Source organism: Chionomys nivalis, chromosome 1 (assembly GCF_950005125.1).
Source record: "Chionomys nivalis chromosome 1, mChiNiv1.1, whole genome shotgun sequence".
NCBI lineage: Eukaryota > Metazoa > Chordata > Mammalia > Rodentia > Cricetidae > Chionomys > Chionomys nivalis.
Window position 1 is genome coordinate 134,840,663 of NC_080086.1, and position 20,025 is coordinate 134,860,687.

Here is a 20,025-nt window from a genome sequence, read left to right on the forward strand (position 1 = left end):
GGGGCCAAGTTCCCAAAAGCCTTGTATGCTATGCCAAAGGGGTCTAATCTGCCTCCTTCCTTTCTGTCAGAGTAGCACATGACTCTAATCCTAGCAGTCAGGTAGGTCTGTTGGTTCTAGACCAACTTGGTTTCTATGGTCAGTCAGGGATATATAGTGAGACCCCATCTCCAAAGGAAGAAAGAAAAGAGCACCAAGTCTTCTAAGACCTACTCCAGACGTGTGTGTGTGCGCACACGCACATACACACACACACAGTTACCCTCAAAGACTAGGACATTGGATCCCCTGGAGTCACAGGCAATTGTAAACTCTCTGGGCCGGATAGGTTTTCATCAATTTGACACCTGCTATAGTTATCTGAGAAGAGGCAACCACAACTGAGAAAATGCCTCCATAAGACTGAACTGTAGGTAAGCCTAGGGCACATTTTCTTAACGGGTGACTGATGTGGAAGGCCTGCTGTGGGCTGTGCCTCTCTGGATGATATAAGAAAGCAGGCTGAGCAAGCCTGTAAGCAGTGTTCCTCCAGGTTCCTGCTTGAGTTCATGCCCTGGCTTCCTTCACTGATGGGCTGTGCTGTGCTATAGAACTGTTAAGCTCAAACAAACCCTTTTCTCTCCAAGTTTCTTTTGGGGGATGATCATAGCAGCAATAGAAACCTAACTAAGACACTATCTGACATAGTTGGGAACTGAACTTGGGTTCTCTGCAAGAGTGGTGTGCACTTTTTTTTTTACAATTCTTTTTTTAAATTTATTTTTACTTAAAAATTTCCACCTCCTCCCATTTCCCTCCCCCCCCAGCCTTCTCTCCCTCCCTCTCCAGTCCAAAGAGCAGTCAGGGTTCCCGGCCCTGTGGGAAGTCCAAGGTGTGCACTCTTAAACAAGACGATAAGATGTCCCCAGTCCCATTGCTATATTTTACAAGTACTTCTGGAAACTCACAAAGTTTCCAGAAACAAATACATGGCAAATAAGCAGCTGATCATTTGGGTGAAAAGAACATGGTCAGTATTCAGAAGGGCTCCTCCTACACCTTCCTTGAATCCTGTTCACCTAAAGAGAGACCATCGAGAAAGACAACACGACTTTTAACACCTTACATTTAGCTGTTTGCCTTTGAGGTAGGGGTGTGTCTCTGTGTGTGTGCACGCACGCACATCCACATGAGTGTGAACGTATGCTGTTGATGTTTGCTTACTCGTGGTGTGTGGAAATACTCTAGCTTATGGATGTACGACAGTTTGTTGATGGACACCTGGGGTTAACCGTGTATAGTGTTGTTTACTCTTCTCTCCAAGATAGAATTGTTGGGTCTCAGGAAGTGCATAGGTTCAGCGTTGTTAGATACACAAGAGCTTTCCAAGTGGTTGTAAACACTCAACTATATTTAAAAGTCACCAGAGGATGATCTGGGGAGATGGCTCAGCCATTAAAGGCTCTGGAGGATTCTCACATGCAGTCAGGACCGAAGCTGTTGTGTGGGGGCTGTGAGTCTGATGACGGCAGCTACGTAGGAAGAAATACAACTACTATTGGCATAGGGTTTGTGGATAAAGGGTTTTGTGGAGCAGAGGTGGACTAAGTCTCCAGAGGAAGAAGTGTGGGTTATTAAGCCTGGAGAGGCAAGCGGTCTCGTGACTTAAAGTGTATGTGGTGCCCTGGGACCATCAGCCAAAGTGCAGACGCTATGTCACAGGACTCTAATCATGAGACATGAATTCACTGGCTGTATATGTGCTTATCGGGCCAGGAGCAGGAGGGAGGAAGCTTGGCCTATGGCTGGGCCACCAGAGGAAGACATGGAAAACAGGGACTCTCATTTCTGCTGTGCCCCTGACTGGCTCACGTCTCTAGATCTTAGTGACAGTGTTCTGGCTGGATGACCCCACAGATCTGTTCCAGCTCTACCAGCCCATTTATCTGCTCTGACTCTAGGGGTGACATTCCAATAAGACAACGACTGGAGAGTTGGCAGGATGGTAGAGCCATATGTCTGAGACGGTTTGACATGGGACTCTGTAATTATTTCCCCAAATTATACAGGACAAGGGACTGACACTGGGGTGGTTTGAGTTTAGTGGGGTTTTTGGTTTTTTTTGTTGTTGTTGTTGTTGCTGTTTTTGGTTTTTCAAGACAGAGTTTCTCTGTAGCTTTGGAGCCTGTCCCGGAACTAGCTCTTGTAGATCAGGCTGACCTCGAACTCACAGAGATCTACCTGGCCTCTGCCTCCTGAGTGCTGGGATTAAAAGCGTGCAGGGCTGAGTTTAGTGTTTTTTATTTATTTATGTAAATTTGGAGTATGACTGGGGAACCAAGGCTGTCTTGTGTTACCGGTGTTTTTAGCTTTTGTTTTTAAATCCCTTCCTCCTGCCTTCATGGACAAAGCCCTCAGTGAAGGTAGGAGCCATGCTGTTAGTCCTCACAGCAGACACCAATGGACCTGGTTGTGTGTAAACACCAGTCTGACTACTGAGCCTCAGGAGAACCCAGCTGTAAACAGATGTGACTTGATAGGAAAGCTGGGAAGACAAGAGATGGGCTTTCTCCTCTCTGGAGGAGCATGAGACAGATTCCCATTCCATGGAGAAATGTTAAAAGGAAAAAAGTCGCCAAAAGAAACAGCTAGGGATTATGGTCTATAAACTTTGATTTAAAAAAAAAAAATGCTTGTACAACTGCCCAGGCTGAGAGCACAGGCCCTTGGGAGATTGAGGCAGAGACATCACAGAAACCTATTGAGACATTGTTTTTAAAAATAAAAGATGAGTCCTGGGACTCAGTGGCATTATATATAGTGTGTGTGTGTGATGCCCTCGGTTCAGTACCCAGTAAGAAAACAATGAAACACACACACAGAGCCAGATACAGCTGTAATCCTGGCATTTGGGAGGTTGAATTGAGATTATCAGGTCAGCCTAGGCTATGAGAACCAAGAAAATCAAGATAACCTGAGGAAGCGGGTCGAGGGAAACACAAAGGTATCTTTGATGGCAATTTAGAATCCTGTGCTGAAAGAGCATGCTGGAAAGTTTTGGAACTGGGCAGACAGATGATGTCAATGGGAGGAAAACCCCAAGACAGCAGGAGGGGAAGAAAGCTGAGTCTGCAATTAAATAGGCTTGCTTACATGCTGCTGGCTGCTAGAGAGGAGGAGGTGATGTAGCTAAGGAGAAAGTCAATATTATGAGCCAGCTGAGGAAGGCACCATGCAGTTGCTGACAGGGGTGGGAATGTTTGCCCAGTGGTGGTTGGCACAGCCACCCTAGGCTTGAGACTTCAATAAAGAGCAGGGGTGTGTAGATGGTTCAGTCACCATGGGAAACACTGAGGCCAGGTGGGTTTTGAATTGCGGCGGAGCCTAGATCAAAGGCTGGGAAAGCACTTCATTTGTCCTGAGCTAGATGACATAGACATCAGGTGATGGGCGAGGCACAAGGACACCTGCCCCTGTGGGCCAGGGCTGCACGTCCATTTCATAAGGGTCTCTCCTTCTCGAGCAGAAAGGACCGGACTAGGCCTCCACCTGGGAGAATATGCTGTGTGGTGTTACCTTTTTGATGTCTATAGAAATAATTGCTGGAAAAGAAAAACCATCCTATAATTCACAATCCCAGAGCACCTAGACAACAAAGAGGACCCTAAGAGAGACATACGAGGATCTAATCTACATGGGAAGTAGAAAAAGACAAGATCTCCTGAGTAAATTGGAAGCGTGGGGACCATGGGAGAGGATAGAAGGGGAGAGGAGAGGAGCTCAGTGAAAACAATTTTTAGAAAAGGAAATAATTGCTGGAGATGCTAAAGACTGGGTACTGAATGGTATTGGGGCTGACATTTGCCTAAACTGAGTATTGTGCTGATCCTATCATTATTGCACAGATGTTGGGACAGGTGGACAGAGACCCTTTGCTCAAGGATGCACGGCTGGGTACTGATTCGTTATCTCACAGATGTTGAGACAGGTGGACAGAGACCCTCTGCTCAAGGATGCACAGCTGGTACTGATCCTATCATTGTCTCACAGATGTTGAGACAGGTGAAGAGACCCTCTGTTTAAGGATGCACAGCTGGTACTCCCATTCAGGCTCAGTTTGATTGCAAAGCTGTTCTCTTAGCAATGCCTAGGAAGAGTTGTAAGTGTACAAATGTGTGTGTACATATATACGCATACACTCTTCAAAAAGGTATGTATACACGGTGTGTATATGTAAGTAAAGATGATTACTGGCAAGCCTGGTGGCCTGAGTTTGAGGCCCAGAAACCACACAGTGGAGGAGAACTGACTTCTACAAGTTGCTCTGACCTCCACATATCCGCTGTGGTATGTTGTGCACACACACAATAAATAAAACTTTTTTTTCCCCAGTGAGATAGCTCAGGGACGAGAAAAGGTCTTTCCATCCAAGTCTGACAGTCTGAACTTGACCTCTGGAACTCAGGGGAAGGACAGAACTGACACCCATATTTGTCCTCTGATCCTCACATATTCCCACACCCCAATATATTAGGGGCTGAGCAGATGACTCCGCGGCTAAGAACTTTCTGCTAACTCATGCTGTGCACAAGGACCTGAATTCAAATTCCAGGCATGGTTGTTTGTGCCCGTAACCCCAGCACTGTGCGGGATAAGCAGAGAATGATAGGGCAGGGTAGCCAGTGTCCTAGCCTGTGCACCTGCACACACACACATTTGTCCTCTCGAAGGACTGAGCCAATAGCCTTAGGCTGCCCCCTTCTCCACTTACCATGTTGTTCCAGAGGGCAATGGCCATCTCAGCATGCCCACGTTCTGAGAAGTGGAAACAGTCTTCAGAGAAGACGGTGAGGTCCATGTCTCCTTGCTGTGACCAGAGACAGGGAGGTTATCATCGGGATGGGCTGCCTGATTCCCTTCCCAGCAGGTGACACAGCATTTCCCTTCCCCTCATTCCCATTCTGCTTCCTCCAGCTTCAGACACTGTGGAAAACCTCCTAGGTTTTGGATTTACTTCCTAGCAAACATGAATTATAGCTTTCCCGGTTCATCCCTGTCCTGGAGATGAAGAGGTGATGATTCTCCTCTGGGGTGGGAGGTAACTTGGTGGGGGTACGTTTGGTCACTATTCATTTTACCGTTTCTAAGAATGTCTAAGTTCTAATCTCACACACACAGTACCTTTGGGAGTCTTCCTAGAGCAAGGCAATAAAAATGAGGGCTGCGTCCACAAGCCTCCTAGAAACAGCTGAAGCTTACCTCAGTCAGTGGGGTGAGGGTTTGCCGGAAAAAAGGCTGTACGACAACTGCGAAGTCCTCACGCTGCATGTACTGGGGCCAGTAGGAAAGCCCGGAGATGCCACTCTGTGGATAAAGAGGCTGCTCAACCCGACTGGCAAGGCTAGACAGGGTCTATTTAGCTGCCATGGTTGGTTGTGACAGGAGTGAACCCACACTAGACAAAAGGAACTTAAAGGGGTTATGCTGGCCCATACATGGATTCCTCCTGCTTGCAACGAGTTCCTGCATCAAGAGCCCTGGCTAGAGAAGTCCTCCACTCACAGGCTCTACTGCTTTCATTTTGAGACTAAATGTGAGTCGCTGATGGCCTTACATTGGCCACGGGTCTGGCTGCCCTCACTGCACGGGGAGAATCTCATCAGTTCTTCAAGACTGCCTAGGAATGTAGGATGACAGGGATAGAGAGGCCATGGGTTTCGGACGTAAGTACCAAAAACGTGGGCTATTAAAAGGATTAAATTAAGCTGGGCGGCACCTCTAATCCCAGCACTTGGGAGGCAGAGGCAGACAGATCTCAGTGAGTTCAAAGTCAGCCTGGTCTACAAGCAAGTTCCAGGAGAGCCAGGACTGTTACACAGAGAAACTCTGTCTCGAAAAACAAAACAAAAAATTAAATTAGTTGCATGTATATGATCTGGGGAGGTTGCCGAGGTGAAGGAAGAGGGAGTCGTAGGGGCTTCGAGGCGGAATATTACTTTATTATTGGCCTCATGAAGAGGGACTGGTTTGCAATAGGCTTTGGGTGGGCTGATCACTAAAGGGCAGCACAGATGTGTACGAGTGTTGAGGGGCAGAAGCCAGTGGGGCTAAGCTTTCTGCTCATAGGGAGGGGGTGTGGGAGCCAGGTACACTAACTGTTCCCCTCGTAATGGTTCTAGGAAAGGAAAGAGGCCTCTGTGGTGTGACATCTACTCTGATGGCTAATGCCGTTACTAGCTCAGGGCTGACCCTGAGCCAGGAGGCAGGGTTCCTTCCAGCTGTCCCCTTGGGATCGCTGTTTCATCTTTCCCTGACCATGACATCCAATTTGCCTGGTTAAATACTTTGAGACATAGCCAGTGATTCCCTCAAACACAGGTCCTATCAGTCAACCCCTGGTGAACACACACGTTCTGAGTGCCCTCAGAGAGCACAGCATGGACTCCCATCCTGGATAGGAGGAAGAGAGCGTCAAGTCACCTGGAAGTTCCAGTTCACTTTCTTCAGCTCCTGCATTGCTGTGGGGTTGTGAATACGCTCAAAGCAACTGCAGTTCCTATGAGACAAAAGATCTTGCATTGAGGCTTCCTTGGGGGATGCCCAGCTGTGCCCCCCACGGGAGTTTCTGCCCACAGGGAGCTGCTTGTGCTGTTCAGTGGATGTGGAAGGTGGGGAGGTGTGGGGCTTGACACACTAGTATCCCTACATTACTTGCATCCAATTCACAGAGCCCTAACTCAGGAATGAGGTCAAAAAGGTGTGTCATGGTTGGGACCGTCAACATTCCCTAAGATCTCGGGTGCAGAACGAAAGCTCGGTCCCAATTTTTGGCACTGTGGGTGGTGGTAGATTGAAGAGGAGGTGGAACCTACTTGAAGGAAGTAGTCACAGAGGTCATGCCCTTTGTTCTCCCCCCACTTTGCCTTCTAGCCTCCATCAAGTGAGCAGTCATGCTCTCCCATATCTGCCCACCAAAAACTTGTCTCACCATAGGGTCAAGAGACCAACAGCCGAGACAACTCTATTCTCACGGGTTGTGTGAAGTATTCTGAGGCACGGGGATCTTTATAAGACACTTGTTTATAAGTTGGAAGGATTGGTCCCTATGGCAAGGTCTCTTCCTCTTGTCATGGAGGCCCTCTGTCACCCAAGATGACTATTTCTCAACTCTTAGAGAAGGCCTGGGTGGAGAAGGGGAGAGTTTTGGGGAGACTGACGGCTCTGGCTTCACTCCCCACGCCCTGAGGTTTCTCAGCTCTACTGCTGAGTACTGGGGAGTTCCCTCAGGTCCACTAAGTGATGGCTATTGGAAGCCTGAAACCCCTTTGACAGGGTGGAATGTGATACCAGAACCTGAGGCATGAGAGGGACTTCTCTTACTAACCATGGGCGTTCCACCTGGGGACCTGATTCCTTAGCTACCTTTAGAGGGCACCCATTTGCCATCAGACAGGACCCCTCAGCCACAGCTGCAGAAACCGAGTCCCAGAGATGAATCCTTTGAGCCTTCATGCCCATGAGTAGCTGGCCTCCAAGTTCTGATTTTGAGGATGGGAGGAAAGGTATCTTCCTAGAGTCTGTTCTAGCCCATGAGTGTATTTCCTGTTGATGTTGCTTTGGGGGAAGAAGTTACCCCTGTTTTATAGGCAAGTACTCAGAAGTCCAGAGAGATTGTGGGTTCAGGTCCAATTGTTCCCCAGCCAGGATTCTAAGAACACTGGACGTGTCCTGGAAGCTCACTGTCCCCTGCAGGGAGGGGTGGACTTCGGAAGTGCTGGGGTGGCTTATGGGCTATTTGGTGTGTCTCACTGTATAGAAAAGGAAATACTATCTAGGGAATGGAGTAGGCATTGGGTTCTATAGTCAGTTCCAAGTGTTTCCTAAGTCCCTGGCTCCTGGCCCTGCCCACCCCAGGCAACCATGCTCTGCACACTTACTGAACTGCCAGCGGCATGGCACACTTCCCACCTTCACCCTGGTACAGGCCAGCCAGCTCCATGACCTCCACCACATTGATGAAAACCCTGGGAAGCTGTGGGAGGCAGAGGCATGGATTTTATGAGTTCAAGGTAGTAGGGGTTAGGAAGCCTAGAGAACAGTCTTCAATCTAACCTGGCCCATCTGAGAAACGGATGCCCAGGGAGGGGCCTGTGTAATCGCAACGACTCTTTAGTGCCTCCCTTCATCAGAAAAGTTGATACCCAGATACCCAGCACGAATGAATGCCACAGTATCTGCCCTCAAACCCAGGGCAGTTGGCTCTAGCAGGAGCTCTTTGCTATGCATTATCTGGCTTCCAAGTCAATTAGAAGCTGTCCCGCAGAGAATTGGGTTCAATTTGCCTAGATGCTAATCAAGGAGGGGCCCTCCACACATGGCAGTAGTGGGAAAGAAAGCAGGGTTGCTTGCAGGACCAGGGAACAGGCTGCTCGCTACCCACTCCTACCTCCTCATAGAGGATGTCCAAGGCCTGCTGGATGTGCTTGACATACTCATCCACTAACTGGTTCTCCTGTAAGGGAAAAGGAGGCTTGCTGTAGCTTTCTATTCTGGGAGGAAGAATCAGGGAGTGAACTGAGCTACTCCCGTCCCCAAAAGTCCTGCCTTCTTGCATTCCCGAGAGACCTGGTTGTGTTCTTTTTCATAAACATAAGCTCTACGGAGCAGAGACAATTTTTTCATGAGGGCATTTCCCATACCATGTGTCCATGGGCAGCTCTGCTATCCTCTGGTTTCCAATGAGCCCCACAATCTAGGACCCAGCTATGCTGAAAGCCCTGTTGTGGGCTATTTATGAAAATGTATTGCTGTGATTGGTGTAATAAAAAACTGAATGGCCAACAGCTAGGAAGAAGTTATGTGGGACTTCTGGAGACAGAGAGGACTCTGGGAAGAAGGGTGAAGTTGTCAGTCAGATGGAGAGGAAACAGGAGGTGCAAGATGGAAGAGAGGTCATGTCATGTGATAGAATGTAGATTACTATAAATAGGTTACAGTTTTAAGAGCTAACTAGGAATAAGCCTAAGCTATAGACCAAGCTTTTATAATAAATCTTCATTATTTGCAGTAGCCGCCCCAGCAAAACAGTATGATTACAAAGCCCCAGGGGTTAAGTCTTTCTCATGTACCCCAGGTCTCTAGTTCTGGGAAAGGACTGAGGGAAGAGTCTAGAAGAGTTGAGCCTGTGTGAGGAAGATAATCACACTGGGTTCTGGAATAGTCGCTCTCTGATCCACCAGGAGCAAAGAGCTGCCCGCCCACCCCCAACAGTGACCATCAAACACTCTACCACATCCTCCAAGTCCTGGCAGCTGCCTTTCCCCAGCCAAATAAAATACAGGATGTCCCTAGCTTAGAACAAGATGTATTCTAAAAGGGAAAGTTTCCACAGAGACACATCAGGAATGGGGTCAGCTCCCAGGCCAGCTGGCTGGGGTTGGCTGGTTAACTTATCATGGTCCTAAAGGACAGCAAGGACACACTCAAGTTTGGTTCTATTTTTTCCAATTACATTTAGAAGATTGTGTTACCTCCCCTTCCAAGAGTGGGCAGACTCTAAGCAGGCACAAGACAATCACTGGCCACCTATCTACCAGAAAGTGCCATCTCTATGTCCCAAGGAGGCCCTGCCCCCAGCGCGTGAAGATTGGGTCCTTCTAGATCTTTCTTCTGAGTGGGGGAACCACTTAGGCAAAGCTAAGTCTCATTTGCTCTGTGTGAACCAGAGGCTGCTGGGGTGGAATCAAATGCTCAGAGCCCAAGGTGAAGAGGATGGGGGTCAGCAGTTTGACTCTCATGCCCCAGTGGGGCTAGTCAGCTACTTACCGAGTTCTCACAGTAATGACACAGGTCATTGCCCCCAACGAAGAGTGTAACCAGCTTCCAGTCTTCCTTCAGGTTGATTGTCTGAAGGGACAGATCCTGAGGTTAGGGTTTGGGGACACTTGCTGGTGATGCTAGCCATGCTACGTAGTCAGTTCCTCAGGAATCTTTTTTGTATCACACAGAGTCTGAAGATTACTCCGTCACCATGGTGCCCAGAAGATGGGCGCTCCTCTATGAGAAGTGTGTGTGTGGCGGGGGGGGGGGGGGGGGGAGTTCTCCCCACCACCAATCCTCTTAAAGTGCTAGAACAATTGTGTCTCACATTGCCCCAAGCTCTCGAAAGGCCTCACAGATCATCATACTCCTTCAAAGGAATTCGTGTCAAAAGACAGAGCTTGGGGACAAAGTTGGGGCTCTTATGGCCTGGATTCATGGAGGGAGAACCCAGCAGGGTAGTATGGTGGGGAAATACCAGGAGCCCCACTCAGACTCCACCATAAAAGGAGTCCTCCAGAAGCCACAGTCCACAGCAGGGACAGGGCAGGAGAAGAAAGTGCAAGTGAGATTCTGAGGGGCTGGGAGGGGGAGGGGTTGGAACGGGCAGCCTATTTTTAGTGCTTCGTGTTTATATAAGAGGGCTCTGGGAAGCCAACTCTGGGATAAAGAGCCCAAGGCCTGTGATCTTGGCCAACTCCCCGCTCCACCTTGTTCTACTGCAGCCAGCCCTGGGCAGGGTGCCAGGCAGAGCGCCTGTGAGCCCCCTTGAAGATCGGCTGAAGACAAGCTGAGGGGTTCATCAGGCCCTGCATCTCCCCAGCTAGAGGAAAGAACACCTTTTAGGGGGTCTGTACTCACAGGTGTGGCTTTCATTCTCTCCACCAGAGCCTTGGCCTGGGCCGGCATGTCCCTAGAAGGGAAACATCACTATCAGAGTTGCTCGGAGGCATGGAGGCCTGAAGTTGACTCCACAAAAGCCGCTCTTCTCAGTCAGCCTGTGAGGTTCTGCTCTGAAGACGTCACAGGCTTGTTCTAATCAAGAACCTGAGTCTACACTGCTCCAGACTCTGCTGCCTCTGGGAAGGGACCAAGGCCTCACTGGTCTCTTATCTAGGATTTGGACAACATTCTCAGCTCCCCTTTTATCTACAAGTCTTTTCACTACAAGCTGAGCCTGTTTGATTCTTACTCGGTTGCCTCTTTTAAAAATAATCTTTTTTATTTTTGAAAAAAGTCACATTCCTAAATTAGTCCCCGGATTTCTCCTCTCCAGGCTTGATGGCTCCGTTCACTGCTACGCCTGAGCCCCAGCAGCCGGTCCTCTGATCCCTGTAGTCTTCTCCATTGCTGCTTAGATTTCAACACCATTATTCCCCCTCCCTTCCAACAAGACAGGATAGGAGAGACAATCTGGGCAGGATCGGGACTCCTTGTCTCCCCACTGTTTGGTGTAAATAACGGCACACTGTTAAGTTCTAGATACTCAGTTATGTGTGGCAGTGGAACAGCACACAGCAACGAAAAGGAAGGAGGCATTGCTGTACTTGGCAGCAGGGACGGACCTGAGGTAACTGAGTGACAAGCATGCTCACTGCATGAGAGAGGGGATTGTTTCACAGGTAGACAGGTATCCAGGCTTCGCAAATTGTATGCCTTTGAATACCTGTGGTTTACTGTGGGCCGGTACACCTCAATGACGCTGCTTCCTTAAAAAGACATATGTGTCGAGCCAGGTGTGGTGGCACACACCTGCAGTCCTAGCACTTGAGATGTAGAGGCAGGAGAATTGGGAGTTGAAGGCCAGCCTTGGCTACATGGTGACTGAGAGGCCAGCCTGGGCTACCCGAGACCCTGCCACAAAACAACAAAAATGATCTGAGAAGTTAGGTGAGCAAAGGACACACAGACAACATAAAGAGCCAACATGAGATGGTTACAGGCCGGGCGTGGACACAGCGGGCAGATACTGGCCAGTACATGTGGCGCCATCCCTGCCCTCCTCACGGAGAATTTATGCACCCAAGATTCTAGTGACAGGGACAGAAGTTATAGAGTAAAGGCAATCACAGATACGCTGTAACTCCTGACAGGCCCGAGTCAGGCTCAGGAGTGAAACACAGATGAGGCTTTCAGGTTCCATGGGAGGTGCCTTTTCCACGCCTCCCCCCACACCAGCTGCTTCCTACTCCTCAGGCCCTCACCACGCTCCTCTTTTCTTGCCTCCTTAGCCACAAGTCCTCCATCTTGTCTCTCCCTTCCCTCCAGAGTCTGGGGTGTCTCCTTGCAGCTGTTTCCACAGGTCCCAGGCCCGAGACACATGTCCTGCCATCATCCTGGCTCCCTGAGTACTTTAGGAGAAGCAGCTGTACACAGCCCCTCCTTCCCCCAAAGTTAGCTGCTCTTTGTCTCGTTCCTTGGCTGGACTAATTCTTCCAGAGCCCGGACTTCACCTTTTGAGTCTGTGGGTATCACTCAGTAATGCAGACACTGAATGCATTTTCGCTTGATGAGTAATTAGCTATACTGAATAAAATTTTGAAACTAAATATTCTGAGAATGGCAAACTTTTGTATGCACATGGACTAAATGCCATATGCAATCTTTCTAAGACTTATTTATCCCCTTTAACCCTATGACGGCTCAGAGACAGGTTCTGTGATGACCTCCTTAGAGAGAAGAAAATTAAGACTTAGAGATGCTAAGCAGCTTGTCAAGGTCACACAGCCAGTGCATTTCTGAGTAGAGATTTGGACACAGGAGGTCTGATCTCTGCGGACCTGGCAATTACATGGGTGCTGGGAATTCAAACTCGGGTCTCTCATGTGTTATCTTTCTCTTCAGATGAACTTCCACTTATCCACACTGACAAATGACAGGGTCAAAATGAGAAAAAGAGAACAATTCTCAAACCTTACTTAAGCCAACGGCTTCCCATCACTTCCCCTCAACACTGGACACGAGCGATGCCTGAGGGTGCCAGCTACATCTCCTACCACTGCCTCTGCTCAGGCAGAGATGCTAAGTAAGACAGTAAGGAAAGAGAAAGGTGGGAGACTGGGGAGACGGCTCAGTGGGCAACGCGCTTGCTATCCAGTCATGAGGACCCAAGTTTGAATCCCCAGCAACCACGTAAATCCAGGTATGACAGTGTGCACCCCTAGAGTTCACCGGCCAGCCAACCTTGCCATATTGGTGAGCTCCAGGTTCATAGAGAGACCCTGTTTCAAAATACAAGGTAGAGAGGGCAGTGAGTTAGCTCAGTGGGCGGAAATGCTTGCTATACGTGAGCAGGACAACCTGAGTCCGAGTCTTGGAAGCCATGATGGAAGGAGAGAACCAACCGTTCAAAGATGACTTCTGACCTCTACACATGCTCTTCCCATGTGTACCCCACATCACACACACACAAACAATAAAATTACAAGACTGGAGAGATGGCTTGAGAGTTAAAAATGCTTACACAGGACAATCATCCTGTTCCTATGCCAGGCAGCTCACAACCACCTGAATCTCCAGCTCTGGGGGTTTCAGTCCTCTCTCCTGGCTTCTGTGGGCGTGGGTGTGTGCACGCGCATGCACATACACAAGGTAAATCTTTAAAGCGTAAATTTAAGGTAACGAGTTCCTGAGCAAAAGGTGACCTTGTCCTCTGGCCTCTAGCTGTAGGAACACATGTGTACACATGCACCTGAAAGCACACACCCACACACGTGTCCATACTCCCATATCCCCATGAAGGGGTGGAGGAGAAGGAGACTGAGGAGCCAGCTTCTGATAAACAAAGCCTGGACTACAGTTATCCTACAGTAAGTAGGTGCTGGCACAGCGGCGCACAGGCCCAGTGTTTTGTAGGCAAATAAGTCTTTCCTCTTGTGACACTGGATATCAACAATTCTGTGGCACCAAGGTTCAAGCTGATCCCTGGGCCTAGCTGAGGCTTTCAAAAGGAATGTTCTCTGTAAGTGGCGTGTAAGTCAAGCCTGTGCCGTCTCCCTGGTGACAAGAACGCAGCAACCCTTCTGCAAAGCAAATGCCCAGCACGCTCCACGCAGGAAATCAATGAACCCGGTCAGGCATTTCAGCCTTAATTACCTGGGTTGCTGTCAACAACAGAGAGCCCAGTGAAAACAAACCACGGTCATGCTATTTGAGGGGCTCTGACATCTAACTCTCTAGTGTCAAAACACAGGTTTTTTTTTTTTTTTTTTTAAATTCTTCTTTTAGATTCAAGGATATGAGGCAAGGCACAGAGAGAAAAGCGAAGGAAGAAGAGAGCTGAGTGGTTTGAGATGCTGAGAGCCATTTTGCACAGGCGGTTCATGCCCTTGACAGACAAACTGGGTACTAGACACCGTGCCCCTTGTTACTTCCTGTTTCCCACCCTGATCTCATTGCTGGTCCCCACATCGACTCACTGAGCTCTGGCTCCTTCTCTGGCCATATTTAATCCCGCTGTCTCTTCCAAGGTACCGGTGGAGAATCCAAGGATGGAAGGGTTGAACTTCTTCAGTATGTCTTCAAAGACAGAGAGCAGAGAGCTCAGGTGAAAGGAACTGAGGTGGGCCTATGGTTTGGGGTCCCAAGTGCGTGGCAGGAGGGTCCTTATCTTTCTGGTGCTAGCTAACCCTCTTCCCGGCAGATAATTTCCTGTTTCTCCAACTCTAGGCAAAAGGCCCTGGCCTCGGTGAGGGTTATTTATGATGGTTGTGGTGCCGGGGTCTCTTGGTATGGGCTACTTACTAGGCAGTGTGGTATGGGTCTCCAACGTTCCATCTCCTCCAATGCTGGGGAAGAGAAAAGTAACTCTGTCAAAGTCACACAGACTTGCTGCCTCCTGAGTTGTCACAGGTAGGAGTCAGGCCAGAGAGATTTTTGTCCTCGGGGCATTGCTCCTACTACCCTCAGGGCTAATACAAAGATCACAGAGTCTCCTTGGATATCAGAGTTGGGCCATGGGGACCTAGACCTGACCCTGAGCAGGTGGCAGGGAGCCTACTTCTTATGCCCCTATAGAATATGATCTGTCGGACATGAGCCATGAACACTCTTACCTCCAGGACAGCCCCCTCCAGGAGGTGGTTAAACTGCTGGACTCACTTGGTCGCGCTCCCGAGGCTGTCTGTGAAAAGCCAAGAGACGCTTACGAAAGGCTGTGACCTGGCGATGAGTTAGAGGGCCTTCGGGCAGGCCCTCTGGCCCTGTGTAGCAGCCAATACTCAGCGTGGCCTTCTCTAGGGAAGGGCCCCACTCTTCTGTTTCCCCACATCTAAGGTCCCACTGATCCTTTCTGACACACTCCCCTTCCCCAGTGAAGGTCCTTCCATTTGTACTGTTCATATTCTTGGAGGCACTCGTGTGCCTGCTATGGACCACACTGGTATCGCATCTGACCTCATAGGTGCCACCATGTTGTGGTCCCTTCCTGCCACCAGGACGGCCACAGCTCTCTGCATCTCTGTCATTTGCCTCTGACTCTGACACTTCCATGTGTCTCTCTTCCCGCTTCAGGGTTTAGACCCCGGAGTTGGATGCCATAATCCAGCATTCACTTTCTGACCCCAGCGTTTGCTTCCTGCATTTCTGACCACTCAACACCTCAGATGGAAGCATGCTGACCGGTTGCTACTTCCAAAGCCCCAAGGCCTTCAGCTGCTCTGCTGTCCTTGCCTCCCCCCCCGACCCCGTTCCTAGGCTGTTGAACCCCCTCCTCCTCATCCTCAGGAACCCCTAGTTCCTTCTCACCCTTCCCTGACCACATTCTCCCTGCTATCCCCTCCAAGGCAGGGCCAAAGTCAAACCCCACCCCGTGGAGACATCATACCCTGCAGTTACTTCCCTGTGTTCCTTCCTCGTCTCTAACTTCTTTTCTATGAAGATTTCTGAAGCTGCCATCTTATATTTGTCTTAATTAAAAAAAGCAGTCTATCTTTGACATTTACCAAAGTAACATGTTTGCCGTAATCAGTGAATTAAACAAAACTTAAAAGAAAAAAAGTGATCTGGAGAGATGGCTCAGCGGTTAAGAGCACTGGCTACTCTTCCAGAGGACCTGGGTTCAATTCTCAGCATCCACGTGGCAGCTTACAACTGTCTGTCACCCCAGTTCCAGGGGATCTGACACTTTTATACCAATACACATAAGATAAATTTCAATAATTTTCTTTTTAAATTTAAGAAAAAGAAATAATTTAATATCACCACAGGAATCTTGCCCCAAGGTTAGGGATGCAACTCAGTCTGTAAGGTGCTTGCCTGGACTGCATGAAGCCCTGGCTTCAGTTCTCAGAACCAAATACACAAGGTTCAGTGGTGTGCACCCATAATCCAGCACTCCAGTCACAGAGGCCAAGAGGACTGGGAGTTTAAGGTCATCCTCAGGAAGTCTGAGCCTAGGCAGCACTACTCACTATCTTTCAAATAAAACAAAACAACCAATATTGCCTCAGCGGGGCCTGGTAGCTCATGCTTTATTATAATATCAGCAGCTGAAAACCTAAGGCTTGCTGGGAGTTTGAGGCTAACCTGGGCTACAGAGCATGTTGGAGCCAGTCAGGGCTTTTTATTGTGATCCCAACACACAGAGCAACACTGAAAGACATGGCCCTGATGGTCTTCATCTACTCTTATCACCTCCTTCCCCTGCGCACGTATGCGCCCTCCCCACCCCACCCTGCCACCCCTCCCCACCCCTCCCCACCCCTCCCCACCCCTGGGTGAAGTCATGGTGGTCGGGGCCTGGTCTGTGCTCTTCATTACCTTTCCTGGTCTGGACCACAATGAAAATTCCTTCACTTCCTTCACTGTGGGGTGGCTTTGTTCCCACAGGAACGGACAAGCATTTTCAAAGTCCCATATGCCACCTTTTCCCTCAAGACACTCCTCCCCCATAAGTTTCTTGCTGCGTTAGCCAGAGGGCTATGACTGTTTAATGCTGCCTTTTAATAGAGGCTGAGAGAGCATGGTGCACAGAGCAGTAGCTGACCAGTGGTCTCATGCGACTGGGCCAGGACTCTGTCCCTAAGGAACATGCCCTTAGTGGGGCGAGGAGCTCCGGGCAATGTGTAGAGAAGACCTGACACTCTTTAGGACTGTGTTGACTGAGTTGAATTCAGGCAACTTTGGACTGATGGGATGTTAGGGAGCGGGGTGGGGTGGGGGGTTACACGGGGTGAAGTTTAAGTAGGGCTAAGGAAGATGGCAGGCTGGGATCCATGCTTCATGCCTGGAAGGGGACTCCCTACTGAAGGCAGAGGAAGAACCGGCTCTGTGAAGCCAGGCTAAACCCCTGTAGGGCCCACCCTGGCCCATGGCTTAGTACTCACTGTCACAGAATCACCCAGAGCTGCCACCACCTTGATGTCTGCTGGTCGGAGCTCATGGACTAGGAGAGACGGGCAAAAGGAGAGCAGGTGTGTGTTGGCCTTTTACGGTATGAAGTAAACAAGACCAGTGAGTTGGCCACAGCCCACAACTTCCTGAGCTGTCTCTAGCCCAAGGCTTCACCAGTGCAGCCTCTTCCATTCATTCAGAACGCTAAGGCTCTGAAGTGTGTGATGCCGTCAGGCGCCCTATGGGTGGCCTAGCAGAGTTCCAGTGTGGGTCACAGGGAATAGGCAGCTAGGGCCACATCCCTGGCTGCACGTGTCTCACCTGTCAGGGAGGCCCCAGGAGCAGTGTTGAAACTCCAAAGAGTGAAAGTTACTGAGAGTAAGTAGTACTGGGGAGGAGGCCTGAGCCGTTCCACATGGAAAGGAACCCTGCAGTAGCTGCTTCCCGGTCTCTGTCTCTGAGCCTGAAGCTCTGCCTTACAATGAGACCAGCAAGGACCACTCTAAGGTACACCTACAGGTCTCTCACCCGATTTGTGAAGGGTGTGTGATGATTGCACTTACCTGAGCTGGGCACACTGCTGGAAGGATTCTGCACTGTGCACAGGAAGTCGCTGCCCCAGTTCTGAGTCAGGAGGAAGAAAGACAGAGGGTCAATCACTCACGGGCAGGCAAAGTGCGCCCAAGAAGAGTCAGCCCAGGAACCTAGAAATACATCACTGGCCAGATGTATGGGGGGAGGGTGTCAGAAGGGTAGGCATAGTAACTGTAGGTGTGGAAAAAGGGAATTAGAGAGAAGCAGGCTTTCGTGCACGTGTGTGCACGCACACACATACACAGAGACAGACACACAGAGCACAGCCTTTCTCTTCCCAACTCATCTACAATTGAATGGAGTCAGCAGCCACAAGACAAGGAGAGCAAACAGGGAATTTTTACAACTGGTTCTGCATAGGATGCAGGTTTTACATGGCTAACATGAGAGATCACAGGCGTGCTTTGGGGTGTTTGGTGTGTGCTGTTAACACCAAGCTGATTGACATTAATTATGACGCTAGAGTCTAAACAACCACCCATTAAATTATTTTTATGAAAATACCGAAGTTTCATAATCGCAAAACCTTTCCTGCACATCTTTCCTGTTTGGCCTATTTAACTCAAAGCCATCAACCCTCCCCGCCCCCCATGTGCAAAACCGGACATCTGCCACACTGGACACTTTCAGTCAACTGTCCTTGTCTCTAATAAAGGGTAGATTTTCCAGGTGCCAGGGGAGAGTCAGGGTGGGGTGGGAGGCAGAAGGCACAGAAATGACAATTCAAGAGGACTGGTGAAGAACTAACGCTGCCTAAATAGGAGTGAACTGGGGGTGCAGGAAAGCCTCCCCACAATGGTTCGACTGATGGTGAGTAACTGTCAGAGCCTCAGAAAGGTTGTGCAAAGACAAACTTTCTCACTTCCCTCCTGAGCGAGCGAGAACTGTCAATCAAAACATAGTTTTCACCTCAGTGGGAGGGAGGATAAACTGTCACTCAAAACACAACTCTCCCTTAAAGGGAGAGAAAAAACAAAGTTGATTTTTCAGGAAAAAAAAAAGAGTACCCATGGCTCCGGAACATAGATTTAGGTTCCCCGGATAATCTGTTCCAACGTAGAAATGATTCTGTGAGGTTTTTTATAGTCACAGAACAAAAGAAATTCACTGATGGAGATATCAGGTATCTGGGTTACAGGAAACAAGGAAAATGCCCTCTCTGATGCTACCTGGTGACAGTTTTGGCTTTGGCATTGATGGACGCTAGTTGTTCATCTGTTTGGTTAATGTATTTTAAAAACTTTCCCCGATAGTCACAAGGATTTCGGCTGGGCACAGAGTTGGACAATGAACAGCTACTAAGGGGACTAAAGACAGCACACAACAACTTGGCTCTGGATCTGTAACATTCATGAAATCCTCATCGATCAACCTTGAAGAATCTTCGACATAAGTGCGGCTTTCATGGGGTGAGGAAGGAGGGGGGCTTCACCAAACTCTCTCTTAAACACTTGCTTAATCCAGTAGATCGTTTATCCCAAGGGTCTCCTCAATGGGCCACAGTGGTTTCACCCTTCTGTTTAGACGTTTTATGAAGTCAAGAACAACCACTTGGGAAAAGTACAACTGCGAAGGAAAGTTCTAGAGTTACCACGCCATGGAAATCTCTGAGAGTTAAGCGTGTTCTATACGACACATACAGATTAGATCCGAGCGTGTACATCTGTTACAAAGGGGGGGACACCATGCCGCGACCTCAGCCAGGACTACCCTGGGTCCTGCCATCTTGCTATACGTACACAGAGTAGATCCAGGATACCACCAGGACTTTGCAACAAAGGTTGTGTTGATGTTACCCACTTTAAGCAGCAGTCTGCTAAAACAAGCAATACCTTTCTAGCCTGAGCTTTCTTCCAACAGAGAAAGATCCCGAGAATAAAGGTCCAAGAGAACAGGCAGAGCCCCACTCTGTTCACCACCGCCCATCCGGTGCTTAGCGTAGTGGTTACTCCTCTTAGTATCCGACAGGGAAGTGGAACATGAACAGGTGAATGTCTGGTTGACAAGCCTTTTCAGTCACATAGGACAGTGAAAAGTCACTGGTTCAAGCAGGACTTTTTTCCTTGGGGTTAACATGAGTCAGAGAGCATTCAGGGCGCCTGAAGATGACACAGCTCCCAGTCACACGGCTGTACTAGGACATCACACTTGACAGTTCCTTGGCACCTTCCACACAGGCTATTCTCAGTGCTTTGGCTGGCTTATAAAAGATCTTTCTTCTAGGTGTGGCAGTTCCTACCTGTAATCCCAGCATTTAGGAGGCTGAGGCAGGAGGATCATTGTGAATTAAAGGCCCATCTG

General features: G+C 49.2%; 1 protein-coding gene across 1 annotated transcript in view; it reads right to left on the bottom strand.

Annotated features, from left to right (window-relative positions):
* Plb1 (phospholipase B1) overlaps positions 1-20,025 on the bottom strand; it is a 118,409-nt gene that overhangs the window by 5,033 nt on the left and 93,351 nt on the right. Inside the window, exons 46-57 of the mRNA XM_057785194.1 lie at positions 17,694-17,754; positions 17,124-17,182; positions 14,853-14,920; positions 14,542-14,585; positions 14,217-14,316; positions 10,660-10,711; positions 9,805-9,885; positions 8,426-8,491; positions 7,917-8,011; positions 6,460-6,535; positions 5,239-5,343; positions 4,751-4,846 (exon numbers count right to left, since the gene is read on the bottom strand). Of these exons, the coding sequence (XP_057641177.1) occupies positions 4,751-4,846; positions 5,239-5,343; positions 6,460-6,535; positions 7,917-8,011; positions 8,426-8,491; positions 9,805-9,885; positions 10,660-10,711; positions 14,217-14,316; positions 14,542-14,585; positions 14,853-14,920; positions 17,124-17,182; positions 17,694-17,754 (903 nt within the window). The remainder of the gene's footprint in view (positions 1-4,750; positions 4,847-5,238; positions 5,344-6,459; positions 6,536-7,916; positions 8,012-8,425; positions 8,492-9,804; positions 9,886-10,659; positions 10,712-14,216; positions 14,317-14,541; positions 14,586-14,852; positions 14,921-17,123; positions 17,183-17,693; positions 17,755-20,025) is intronic.